The sequence below is a fragment of the Melozone crissalis genome, unplaced genomic scaffold, assembly GCF_028551555.1.
Source record: "Melozone crissalis strain CALT ecotype California unplaced genomic scaffold, PUWL_Pcris_2 ptg000023l_1, whole genome shotgun sequence".
NCBI lineage: Eukaryota > Metazoa > Chordata > Aves > Passeriformes > Passerellidae > Melozone > Melozone crissalis.
Genome location: NW_026535801.1, coordinates 32247628 through 32259811, shown reverse-complemented (window position 1 = coordinate 32259811; position 12184 = coordinate 32247628). Strand labels below are relative to the sequence as shown.

At 44.2% G+C, this 12184-nt stretch overlaps 1 protein-coding gene across 1 annotated transcript in view; it reads left to right on the top strand.

Moving 5' to 3' along the window:
* Nucleotides 1–937: 937 nt before the first annotated feature.
* Nucleotides 938–12184, top strand: part of OSBPL11 (oxysterol binding protein like 11) — a 38802-nt gene continuing 27555 nt past the window's right edge. The window contains exon 1 of the mRNA XM_054278246.1: nucleotides 938–1083. Within this exon, the coding sequence (XP_054134221.1) occupies nucleotides 938–1083 (146 nt within the window). The remainder of the gene's footprint in view (nucleotides 1084–12184) is intronic.

The window sequence follows — 12184 nt, the reverse complement described above, 5'->3', positions numbered from 1 at the left end:
CAAAACCCTTGCAGAGTAGGGAACTCAGTGGTACTTTCTAGCTGATAATCCCCACAACAGCTGAAAATCAAGGGAGAAAAAGGAAGATATGCCATTGTTGAATCAGCATCTGTGGTAAAATCACTCTCCTTGGACTGAAACAGATCTCTATCGCTGGTACTATTGTGATACCCACCCAAAGGTGCGAGCACCTCTCGTTGAGGTGTATGACTAAAGTCACTCGTGCTCCACCTGAATGTGGAGAAATGGTGAAAAGTTATATAAGGTAGGAATATAAAGAAAAGAATATGGACGTATGTAAGTTAAGAAATGGAGAAAAGTGAGGAAAGACTCCATTGTGACTTCTGGGATCAGTCGGTGAGTGAACCTGCTTTCTCCCCTTCAGGGATGCCTATAAGGTAAGAACCTATATGATTTTCTCAACCTAACTTTTGTGAGCGATTAGAGCTTGTTAGTATGTTGCTCTGAATTCGTGTACTGCTTTGAACACGTTTGTGCGGTCAGATACTATCACCGTCAATCCTTGATCCTTAACCCACCACAATTTTATTGTTACTCCGTAACCTGTTAACGCGAGTCCTCCCGGAGCGCTGACAGCCTGATCAATTATTACCGCTTTGAGGAAATCTCTCCTTTTTGGCGTCACACACGAGTTTCAATTCGCTCCGAGGGTGTGCGAGCGCTGCCCGCACTAAAGATGGCGGCGGCGCTGACCCGGAAGGGGCGGCGGGGCCGGGCCGGGTGAGGGAGCGGGAGGGCGGGATCGCCCATCCCGGCGCGGCCGTGCGGGAGCCCGGCCAGCCCAGCGCGGCCAGCCCGGCCCAGCCGAGCGGGGCGTGGGGGTGCCGGCGGCCGCCGCCATCGCAGCCCGCATGGGGCGGGCTCGCTCCGTGCGCCGGGGCCGGGGCCGCCGCTGAGGGGCGGCAGCCGCGGCGCCATGCAGGGCGCGGACCCGGCGGCGGCCATGAAGGGGCCGGAGGGCGAGGGCAAGACGGAGCCGCTGCCGGCGGCGGCGGGGCAGAGCAGCGGCGGCGGCGGCAGGAGCGGCGGCGGCCGCGGCGGCAACAAGGGCTGGCAGTACAGGTGGGCGTGAGGCGCGGTGAGGGGCGGCGGGCCCGGAGCTGCCCAGCGCGGGTGGGCGGCGTGGCTGCCCCGGCTGCGGCAGCAATGGAACCCCCCCGGCACCGCCGGGGCGCGGCACGGGGGACGCGGCTGCCTCGGTCCCCGTGCCCACCATCGCTGGGGTGCTCGTGGGCGGGCGGCTCCCGCTCTCCATCCGCACGGAACTGCCGGGGGATGATGTGCCTTTGCTCCTGCCTCTCAGATCCTCTTTTCCCCTCGCAGAACGTGGAGACCTGTTTAAAGTTGCTGGAGGCGCTTCACCCCTTCCCAGCCTCTCCAAAAAAAGCCAAACTTTGTGCCGAGTTTTAGATGTTTTTAAAGAACTTAATGGCAATCATTAATTTTTTTTATTGATGCTTTCTGTTAGTTGCTGGTAGCAAAACTGAGTGTGCACGGAGTTTCATTCTTATCTAACTTGTTTTAAGAACAGCGTTGCTTAGCATAAATCAGAGTGATTACTCAGGTTCAGCAAGTCAGCAGAAGGGAGCAGGGAAAGCTGGAGAAGCTGAGCTCACGGTATTAGTTTGAATTATTTGCCGTGTGTTCGGGAGACTTGAGGGTTTCCATATGCTTTTTTCCTGCTGTGCTTTCTGTTTGAACACATTCCCCCCTCACACGCTGCTAGCGGGCTCCACAGCATCACCCGGGAGGTTCCCGTCTCTCTCCGCCTTGGCTGGAGTTCTGCCATGTTGCTGTTGAAAATGCTGCTGTTGTGTGAAGTTTGCACACTTCTCCTTCAAATGGAGACTCTCCAGAGCCGTCATCTGCCAGCCCAGATGGACTGGCTCGCTGTTTGCTGCGTGTGGGGACCGCAGAGCCGGAGCGCGCTGCAGCCGGACGGAGGGACCGGGGTGACCCCGGGACACCGGCACCCAGGGCAGGCATGGGCAGGCACCGAGCGCCCGGAGCTTTGGGAACAGCGCGGTCATCGCCGAGAATCTGGGTCATGAGTATTTCACTTTTCTGGTGACTAGTGCCGGAAAGAGAAGTGGTGATTTCAGGGTGAATATTTCAGGCTGTTAAGTCGGGAAAGCTAATTATCAGATGTAGCTACTGGCTGTTTTAACCACGTTTTTTCCAGTTGCTTTTTAAACTCTGGGTTCAAGTAGAACTGAATTTTCTAATGAAAATTGCTGTTACTATAACCAAGCACACACTATCCATGGCTCACTGTGAGAAACAGGAGTTAGTTTATGCAATCACAATGGAGATATTTTACATTTTTATGTGGAATTGGAGGCAGTGGAAGGGATGAGATGCCTGATTTGCCTGGATGTCTTTTCAGCTCTACTGTGTTTGTGATGGTGGTCAGTGCTGTACAGTGAAATTCCACTTTTTAAGATTATCCATCCAACTGCTTTGTTTCTTCTTTCAGTGCTATGGCTTGTATGACAAAAATTGAACTGACCCCAAGTACTAGCCATTTTCATGGCTTGACAGCTCTAAGTGGGAGCTGTCCTTCTTTTCCTTGTAGCTATCAATATCTGGTTTAATTTGCTCTAAAACTTTAGTGCAGTTTATTTTTTCATTCTAGATCATTTGGAGAAATTTAGTGTACTAATTCTATTACTGTGGACACTTGAGATACCTCACTGTTAATCTCTGCTGTGTTTGGGATCAATTATTTACTCCTACATTTGTCTCTATATCTAATTACCCTCAAAATATCACCTTTCCCCCCTGTCTCCTAGAAAGCCCTCCTGAATGAGATGCTGTAGCTTAGTTTTCACTTTATGAATTACTTTTGTGCTAAAATGTATTTGACAAAAGACAAACTCCCCAGTGATAAATCAGTGTCTAGCATACAGGTTTCAGAAACAGATTTTCTGGGAACTTTTGGTGGAAGTTTGGTATTTTAACTTTCCTAGCACAGAGTTTGAGCAATGTGTGGTCTCATAGATTGGCAGGAGTAGAATCATGGGGTACTTGCTCTCCAAAGACCACATCTGGTGCAGAAGTTTAGCTCACTGTTTGGTGAAGCAGCTGATCAAAACAGCCATAGCAGAGTTGTCAGATAGTGGGACAACAGGTACTTGGTACTCCAGTGCTCCAAGTGGGGAATTGAGACTATGGATAAAAAATAAACCTCCAAGACTGCTGGAACCTGAAATAATGAAAACTGAATTTCTCAGAGGTGCAAGGTCACATATATTCGGCATAAATTGAGTATCTAGAAAATAAAAAAATAATTAAGCAGGAAGTCTGACTTTATATTTCTGTAGGGGAATAATAGGGAGATTTTTAAATAGCTGTGGTAGAGTTAGATCAGATATTTATCATAGTGGAGAAGTGACAACCAGAGGCTGCCAGACACTTCAGATGATGTGGAGATGGAGCTGAATCCCCTGTCAGACTTCATGCTTTTAGCCTGTGCATTGGTGAGTTTGGGCAGCCAGCATAGCAGTGGCTCTTCTGAAATTTGTAAGGGATTGGCTTCTGCTGAGGGTAGGAAGATGATTTTTTTATTTTTAATTTGCTTAGTAGAAGTTAAGAGTTCTTGAGAAACTGCTCTTTCAGCCATCTGACAGGAAGTGATCTTGTTTTCTTGTGAATATGTGATCAGGTCAGAGTGTGTCTGAGAACAACCAACCATTGGCTTCATTTTCCTGACTGGGGCAGGAACAGCTTGAGTGTAAACTTGCATTTCAGTAGATAAAGAGAGCCCCAGAGGCTGTGCTACACACTGAATTCTTTAACCCTATCTTCATTTAGAGAAACAATTACCAGGAGGTAAGACTTCTGAATAACTTCAGATTGTTGTAAGATTACTTGATAAAGTAGTTTAAGATGATATTATTTTCTTTACTTTCAGCAGTAACCAAGCTGTGAAGTAAGTACAGCCTCACCCACAGAATTACTTGCAGTTCTGCCTCACCTTATGACCATGTTCATTTGGTTTTGCCTTGCTCTGGGTTCAATGAACAAGAGCTTTCAAAGTAGTGAGGGAAAGGAGGCAGGTTGGGCTGGTACTTCTGCAACATGTGATTTGTAGTCATTCAAATAACATAAAAATTTCACAACCAGAATGCAGAATCTTCTATGAACTGGATGAATGGAGAGCTGACCAGAACATGTGCCAGGGAAGTGTAACCAGTCCTGTCAGCCTGGCTTGAGGGGCTTTCAGATTTTAATAATTTTGAGAGAAGTGAGTGGCAATCACTGGTTCTTATTTATCTACAAAATGAAATGTTCAAAGCACTGTAGTTGACTAGAGAAACAAGATTGTCTTTCCCACTTGGAGACATGATAACGTGCTGTCCTCTTATGATTTTCTTAGTGGTTCTGCTCTCAAATATGTAGATCAATTCTGCTATTAAAAGTATTCCCAGCATTTCTTCCCCTGCCATTAGAAGTACAGGTAAAGTTTTCATGAATTTCCCAAATGATTGCTGATTTTGAAGCTTACAAGTTATATTTAAAACCTATTTGCTTTTTCACTTCTGCTTGTATTTTTTAGATAGCAGTCTCTGTTCCTTATTTTTCAAATGGTTTTAGCATCTGTTTGCTATGGATTTAGCCATGTATAGTTATAAAATGCTGCAGATTGTGTCTTTTGCTCTTTGTTTAAGGAAGTGAGTTGCCTTTTTGTAGTTGTTCCTGAGAGTTTGCCTGAGTGCTGCAGGGTTACTCACAATTGTCAGTTAGTATAGAAAACCATTTGGATGAAAGTAGCTTCAAGGAGTAAATTTCCTAGACTAATAGTAATTTTTTTACTTTTTTTTTTTTCTTGCTATGTGTGACAATGGCCAGTAAGAGGATTCCTCATGCTGGGTGGCTTCTGCTTGTCATTAATTAATTTATTAAGTTAGGCAGATTCTCTTGCAGAATTACTCCGTGTGGCTTTGGGCTGGAGCAGGAGGCTGAGAAAAAGAGCAGAGAGAGACTTTTGCCAAAGGGTAACACTAAATGTTTTTTGGTATTGAATGCAAATGGATAACAAATTTTTAACAAGTGAAATGGTTGTCAGTCTTCTTTTGTGGGCTTTAGGCCTTTTTCAGTTGACACTATGCAAATCTCTTCATAAATCCTAAAAAAGGGGAGTAAACAGTTACTGACCTTAATTCAGTCTTCTGTGCTTGAGCAGGCCAGCATGTGACAATGTAGCAGAACTGGTAACTGAAACAAGTGAATATATTTTAATTCTGCATTTTGAGATGATCATGAACACTTTTTCATAAAATCATCCAGCAGGAAATGTGTTTTAAAGGCAATGCTCATTTTTCTAAGTTTGATCCCAGTTGCTGTTGAGGATGACTAACAAGGCTTTGCACTTCAAACACGTAGAAGCAAAGCATGTGAAACTGAGCTAGGCTGTGGAAGCATTTGGTTCTCATTTGTGCCATCTTGCAAAAGTGATCTAATTAGTAATAATAAAGGGAAGTGTCTTGAAACTGATACAATACTGATCCTTGTGTTGGGGGTGTCCCAATGTCAGTCTTAGTTGCAGGAAGATGTACTGGGTGTTCCTAGTTTCTCTGTGTTTCTTGTCACAGTCCAAGAAATGTTTGATCTTGGGAGGATAAATTTCATCTCTTTGGTCTTTAAAGCTGGAACCAGCTTGGTAGAAGCAGATACAGGAGGTGATGGCAGCTCAGTGTTCAACAACATTTGCAAACCTCTCCCTTGCTGGTCCTCTGTTCTTGTCTGGGAATCAAGTCCTTGCTTAGGCTGCAGGAGGGTGCTGTGTGCTGACCTCATCAACTGGCTCCTGAGAGCAGGCCAGAATTTAAGCTATGCTCCCTGTTGCTTGCTAAGTAGAAGAAATGTCCCAAACCTTCATGAAAATGTCCCAAAATGAAATATCCCAAACCTTCATGAAAATGTTAGTGTCATCCCAGGACAGTTCTCTCTAACACTGGTATCCCTAGTGCCTCCTTTTTGTTACCCATCTCCCTTGTTCTGGTTTTTATTTTTCCATTGCTTGAAACAAAATTCTTTGGGATTCTAGGTGGAGTTTGTGTATATTTGCTGGAATCAATCATTGTAACTCCCTTCTTTGTGGTGCACAGCTGCAGAGGGACAGAGGCTGTAATTTTGTGGTGTCACTCCCAGATGGGAGCCCTGGCAAGGCCTGCTCCTGTTTTGGTTTTCCCCTGCTCTTGCAGCTCACTTCCTCAGGATCCCACTGTTGTAAGAACCTGCTGGCATTGTCACATTGGGGTGCCACCTCCCAAGGGAGGTGATATTTGTAGCGGCATCTTTTGGCTTGGCTGGTGGCTCTGATGCCTGTGTCAAAGTGAGTCCTGACCTTCCTTGCTTCTGTTTCTGGTGATGTGTGGAGATACCTCAGCACTGCAGGACCTTCAGAAAGCCCATGCTGCTCTCTTTGTTGCTGGTCCTTTGAGGTGTGATTTGGAGTGCTGAAGAGATGATTTTCTCAAGTGGTTGCTATGAAATTCAGAATTTATTTTTGCAATTGTGTATGTTCCTTTTATTACTAAAACTCAGATTAGGAGTGCTGTCACATTTATTTTTTTGGCTGAAAAACCTGGTGCCTGAATTTCTTTATCCTCATTTGACTCTTTGCTTAAGGAGTATATCGTGCTCCTAACACTAATTTAGAAATTCTGCACTTCACATAATTTGCTCATTAGAATAGACAAGAAGCTCATATTGAAAATGATCAGCCAGTTACATCCATCTCAGGATGCATTCTGTGTTATTAAAATATTAAGGTCATCTTTTACCAAACTGATTTTACAGTTGCTAAAGCCCCAGGCACTTTTTAAAAGGCAGGTGAGCCCTTCATGTTCACACATGTATTTAAACTTGGATAATTGGCGTTGGAGCAGATGTGTCATAAATTCAGAGAAGCAAATCTTGATGTGAGGGGTAGTCAGTGGATACAGTTGGGGAGACAAGTTTGGGTAATTTAAGCAGCTTCATGTTGACTGATGTTCTGGTGGGGAATGTGAGCCCAATTCCTGACAGGTGACAAGGTCTGGGGTTCCTTCTCCAGCCCTGTGGCAGTGAGTGACTACCAAGAGTCCCTCTCTTGCTTCTCACAGCCTCTTCATGTTGGGCAGACAGGGGTGTCACATGTGGGAGTTGGTTCTGGCATCCAGTGTGCTTATGTTCACAGTGGGATGTTCACTTAGAGTTCAAATTAACTAAAATGAAGCAGCACCAATTTTTGGGTAGTGTCTAAATACCAACTAATTTGTGCTGTCCATGGAATAGATTTCTGCAGGGGTTTATGGCTGTTACAAACATCTATCTTTCACTAAGTACAAAGAGTATTTTTCATCTTCACCTTTTCTAATGTAATTATGTAGCAGCCAGTTAATTAACCACAGTACAACATTAACATCCTGCTGTGCCACACGCATTCTCTCCCCAGAGAGAAGATGGAAAACAAACTGCCTGTGCATGACCTGATCACATTGCTGAATGCAGAAGCAGAAAGGAGCAGCTGCTGCTGTTACCTTACCCTGGGAAGGTTCCTGAGCTGTACTCATCACACTGTGAAAATCAAGGCACAAGTGCAGTGAGCCCTGTTTACTCACAGACCTTGCCTTGACGTGCCCTCTGATCACCTGCCAGTGAATTCTTGTGGGGTCTGGCTGTCCCCTGGCAGTGCTGCCAGACAACTTTCTGCTTAGGGTGCTTTCAAAGCTTGCACCTTTTCAGATTTTCTCTCCTGTGTGTGAGGCTGAAATGGGAGGGGAGAGCAGGCTGAAGCTGGGTAGGAGAAATGCTGCTCCTTTGCGTGTGTTAAGCTGCCAATCTTGTGTTTGACAGCCTGCTCTGGAGCTTTTTGCTGTGGGTAAGCATTTTTCCCTTTTTGCTTTCAGTTGTGAATTCCAGAGTTTTCAAGGAGGCTGGAAATCTTTGAAGTCTTGGTTAATGTTTAGGTACTATTAAATTAGTTTCCCAAAGAGCCTGTTTTGCACTGAGAAAATTGGTTACTTTCATTGCACATTGATGTATCAGAAAGCAAGAGATCAGCTGGGCAGAACTGCAGGATGCTGCATAAAGGAGCTGGTTTTTACCCTGGCTCTGACTTCCTTTGTGGTAATAGTCATATATTATTCAAACTGCTTTTCCCTGGTGATCACTAACTGTGTTCCCCTTTTTCTTGGAGGACTGTTTTTGGAACAGTTTGCTCTGATTTTGCAAAACTTTTGCAGGGTCACAGTTGCAGCTGAGATCAGCAGAACCCATGATTTGAATGTATGAATAAAATAAAATAAAAATTGGACTTCATCTGTCTCAAAATTAGGCAGAAATTCATTGTGCTTCAGTTCCCTATATCCAAATGGAATTATAATGTTTTTGTCCTCTTACTGTCCAGTGCACAAGTCCTTCATAAATGTCCATAGCAAGCACAAGAAAACCATGAGGGAACTCATTATTAGAGCTTGAGTGCCAAATGCATCGTACCTCATTGCACCATGAAAAGGAGCATTTTTGAATAATTCCTTGTCTGGGAATCACCCTTCCCTTCAAGCACCAAACAAGAAAGTAACCCTGCTCTCTTTATATATGGTGATAGTCATAGGTTGTTAATGTGTATGCTTTCTTATTTACAGTTTAAATCTTCCTGGTGTCCTCCACCTCAATTTTAATGTAAGAGTATTTTTGCTTAATTTCTCTGTGTTCAAGCTTTATGGAATAATTTGAGTTGAGATGGGCCTCTGGGAAATCTCTCATTCTCCTGCTCAGAGCTTCAGAATTAGAAGATGTATTTCAGTGTTGCTTTTAATTGTTTGCAGCTCGACTTTAAACTACTGACTATTGCTTCTTGAGTCTGGTGGTCCACACAGGCTTTTGCTTGTATTTATGAATATTTAGGTAACATCAATTGACAATAGGCTATTTAAATGTGTTCTTATTTACTTGAAAGGTAATAACAATTATTATCCTCAGTATTTAACCTGAAATGTTGCAAATAATATTTCAAAAATAATTACAAAGCAAGAGGCTCATCTGAGGTAGCTGATCCTATTTACCTTCCATTTCAGAGTTTTATTGCTGCAGAGTCCAGAATGGCAATGTGTAATTGTTAATATAATCTTTTAAAAATGCATACTCACAAATACTCAGTCTCAAGACTGCAAGGGCATATCTGCATATTTCTTTTAGGATAAGCACTGCTAGACTAGAAGAGAGCAGAATGCCTTGGGATGGAAGGTGTAGTAAGCTGAACCACGTTGGACTGTGCCAAAGAATAACTGAAAATACAGAGGTTTGCTGCACCAGTGTCTGTGGATGTGTTTACCAGGATCCACTGTTTTCCCAGGCAGCACATTGTCCAGAACTGCAAAGGTGCTCACCCATCACTGTTTGCCTTGTATATATTATATCAGCATTGTTCAATGGGCAGAGCAGTTTTAATTTGACTGATTGAGCTTTCTGAAGCTAAATTTTGTGAGAATTTTGGGTTTGGTAACAGTAATGTGTGAAACTGTGCATTGTAAATGGTAGCAAAGCTGCAGGCAACCTCTCCAGAGGCATTAAGGGGAGAGTTCACACCTTTTGAGGTCCTTGCTTTTTGTATGCTCCAGCTCTAAAATGATATTGGCTAAATCTACAGTTTGTTTTCCACTGATATCATTGCAGCAAAATCTGCTGGATTGGCTGCTGACTCTTTGGTGCAGCTTCAGTTCTGTTCTGCTGATGCAAATCCACAAATAAATTGTCCATAAGTGGAGTTCTTGCTGACTTGGGGTGTTCACCTGTGTGTGAGACAAGCTGCTGAGCTGAATGTCACTGCAATTTTTTCTAGGCAGATGTATTGTGAGAGATAGAGAGCTCTCTAAATTATAAAGTAGCTAAACAATCAGTTTTATAGTCGTTATGTGAGAACAATTTTGCTACTTATTAATTAAATATTGTCTCTCTTCTTCTTCTTGCTGGACCACAAAAGTGTTACAGTAGTTTGATTTGTATGTATTAATGCTGAAAAGAGGAGAATGGAATACAAATTTAGTTAAGATTATTTTTAAAAAACCCAAAAACTGTTAGCTTGATTTATCATTCTCCTTGAGAGCTAGTATTGGTAGAGCTTGAGGTACCAGAGCAAGTGTTGTGTTGAGAGCAAGGGTTGGGGTTGGGGAGGAGCCCCTCACCCCAGGGTAGGGAGGCTGGGCTGCATTATGGGAATCAAGGACACCTGATGGCTCATTTTGGCTCTGCCACACCTTTTCTTTGTGGAAACCCCGTGCTGCTCTTCCAATGCTTGTCTGTGCTCCCAAGGATTTACAGGAGTGCATGTGGAGAGAAGTTTTTGTATCTAATGAGGGGGTGTGTGTTGCTGCATACTTGGAGCCAAGTGGTGTTCTGAAGTATCCTCAGGGTCTGCTGTTGATGTTCTTGTCGTGGTGTTGGGACCTCTTTTCCTTGCACTTGTTTCTGGTCTCTAAATTTGTAATTGAGTAGTCAAACACAAGACCTGAAGAGCTGGAGCTTTGCTGCCACTTCACAGCTCACTATAGAGCACTGCTGGTGAGTTGCACAGCAAGGATAGTTGGTTTTGCTTTCTTCCAGAAGCTGTTTGGAAAAGCAGAGGTAATTGATTGATGCTTCTGCCTTACCTTGGGTTTGCTGGGGAACCTGCTCCTGCACCACAGAGCTGTGGAGTTGGAGTGTGCTTAACTTGGTGCTGGTTTCTTGCAGTTGCAGAAGATGTGCCTGAAGTGTTCAATGCTGACATAGCTGTTGGGATTTTTTTCCCCTTTCCCTTCTCCACTGCCAACCCCTCTGTGTAAGGAAAAGGGAAATCAGTGCACTGTAGATAAGCACTTTGCAGTACCCAGTGAGGAAAAAGCAAGCCATTGCCAACAGTGAACCTGTGAGCAAACAGAGATGAGCAAGTTCAGTGAAAATGGTCACTTTTTCCAAACTATAATTGAAATCACTCATTGGTTTGCACTGTTACAAGCCTCATTTCTTTCTTTTTTTTTAATGCTTTGCCAGCTTTTAATACGAAGACACTCTTTCACCAGGGGTTTGCATCTTTCTGGGAGCTCAGTAGAAAGGAGCATCTTCCCTTGGCCAGGATCCAAAGCCACTGTCATAACAGTGGTTGTGGCAGCTCTGGAGGCAGGATCAAAATCTTCTGGAGGCTGAATCCCCCTTCAGGAGCCCTCCCTGACATCTTCATGGGCTCCAGAGTCCTGGCCATCCTTCCTGCTGGCAGCAAATCCACACATACTCAGCTGCTGCTTGAAGTCAGGCCTTATGCACGTCAGTGGGGAAGCCTTTGGCCGCTGTGTTTGCTCTTCAGACAGCTGTTGGGTCTGGAGAGACTTGGCTGCTCAAAGCATCCCACGTGGTGCTGTCTGGGTCCCAGCAAAATTGAAATCATCTGAAGGGCAGTCTTGGAACTGTCCTGTAACTGCTTTGCTGTTGGGTGTAATTTTTGTGCCACTGCTAGGTTTTTTTTTCTGTGGGGCTTTCATGGCAACCTTCCCGTGAAGGGTATGGAAAAAGGTTGGCAAAGCCTTTTGCATTTTTATTAATTGCTGCTGCTTCTCAGAGAAAATGTTGGCCCAGGTGTGAGCCTGGGTGTCTTGGCAGAAGCTCCTGAAAGACGTCATTGTGGGACTACTGTTCCTCTGTATCTGTGTCCAAAGCTCGGGTGCTGCACATAAACAGGATGCAGGGGAACTTGGCCTGATTGTCACTGTCTTCTTTCTTCCCTGGGACAGGGGACCACCCTGCAAGGCACTGACAGCTGCTCCAACTTAGGAAAGGACAAGTAAAACCAGAGAAGGATAAATAAGCTAAAAGATCCTATGTGAATCTTTTATTCCTATTCTTTTTTTTAGTGGCATGTAGATATGTAGAAATCTGGCTTGTGGTAAACATCTTTGATGTAAGGGAGGGATAATTTTGTGGGAAGAATATGAACTGATGTGTAATTGTTCACAGATGTCTGTCATTTGCTTAAATGGATAGTCTCAGTCCATCTCACAGTGTTTATGAACTAAAATATTGTGATAAATGGACAGTCAAGTTCAATGGTGTTCAGCCTTTGGGAAAAAAGCCCCAGATTTTGGGAGGTGGTAGATGTTGCTGGGCTAGAGTTCAAATGTTGTTCTGAACTGAAAAGTATGTT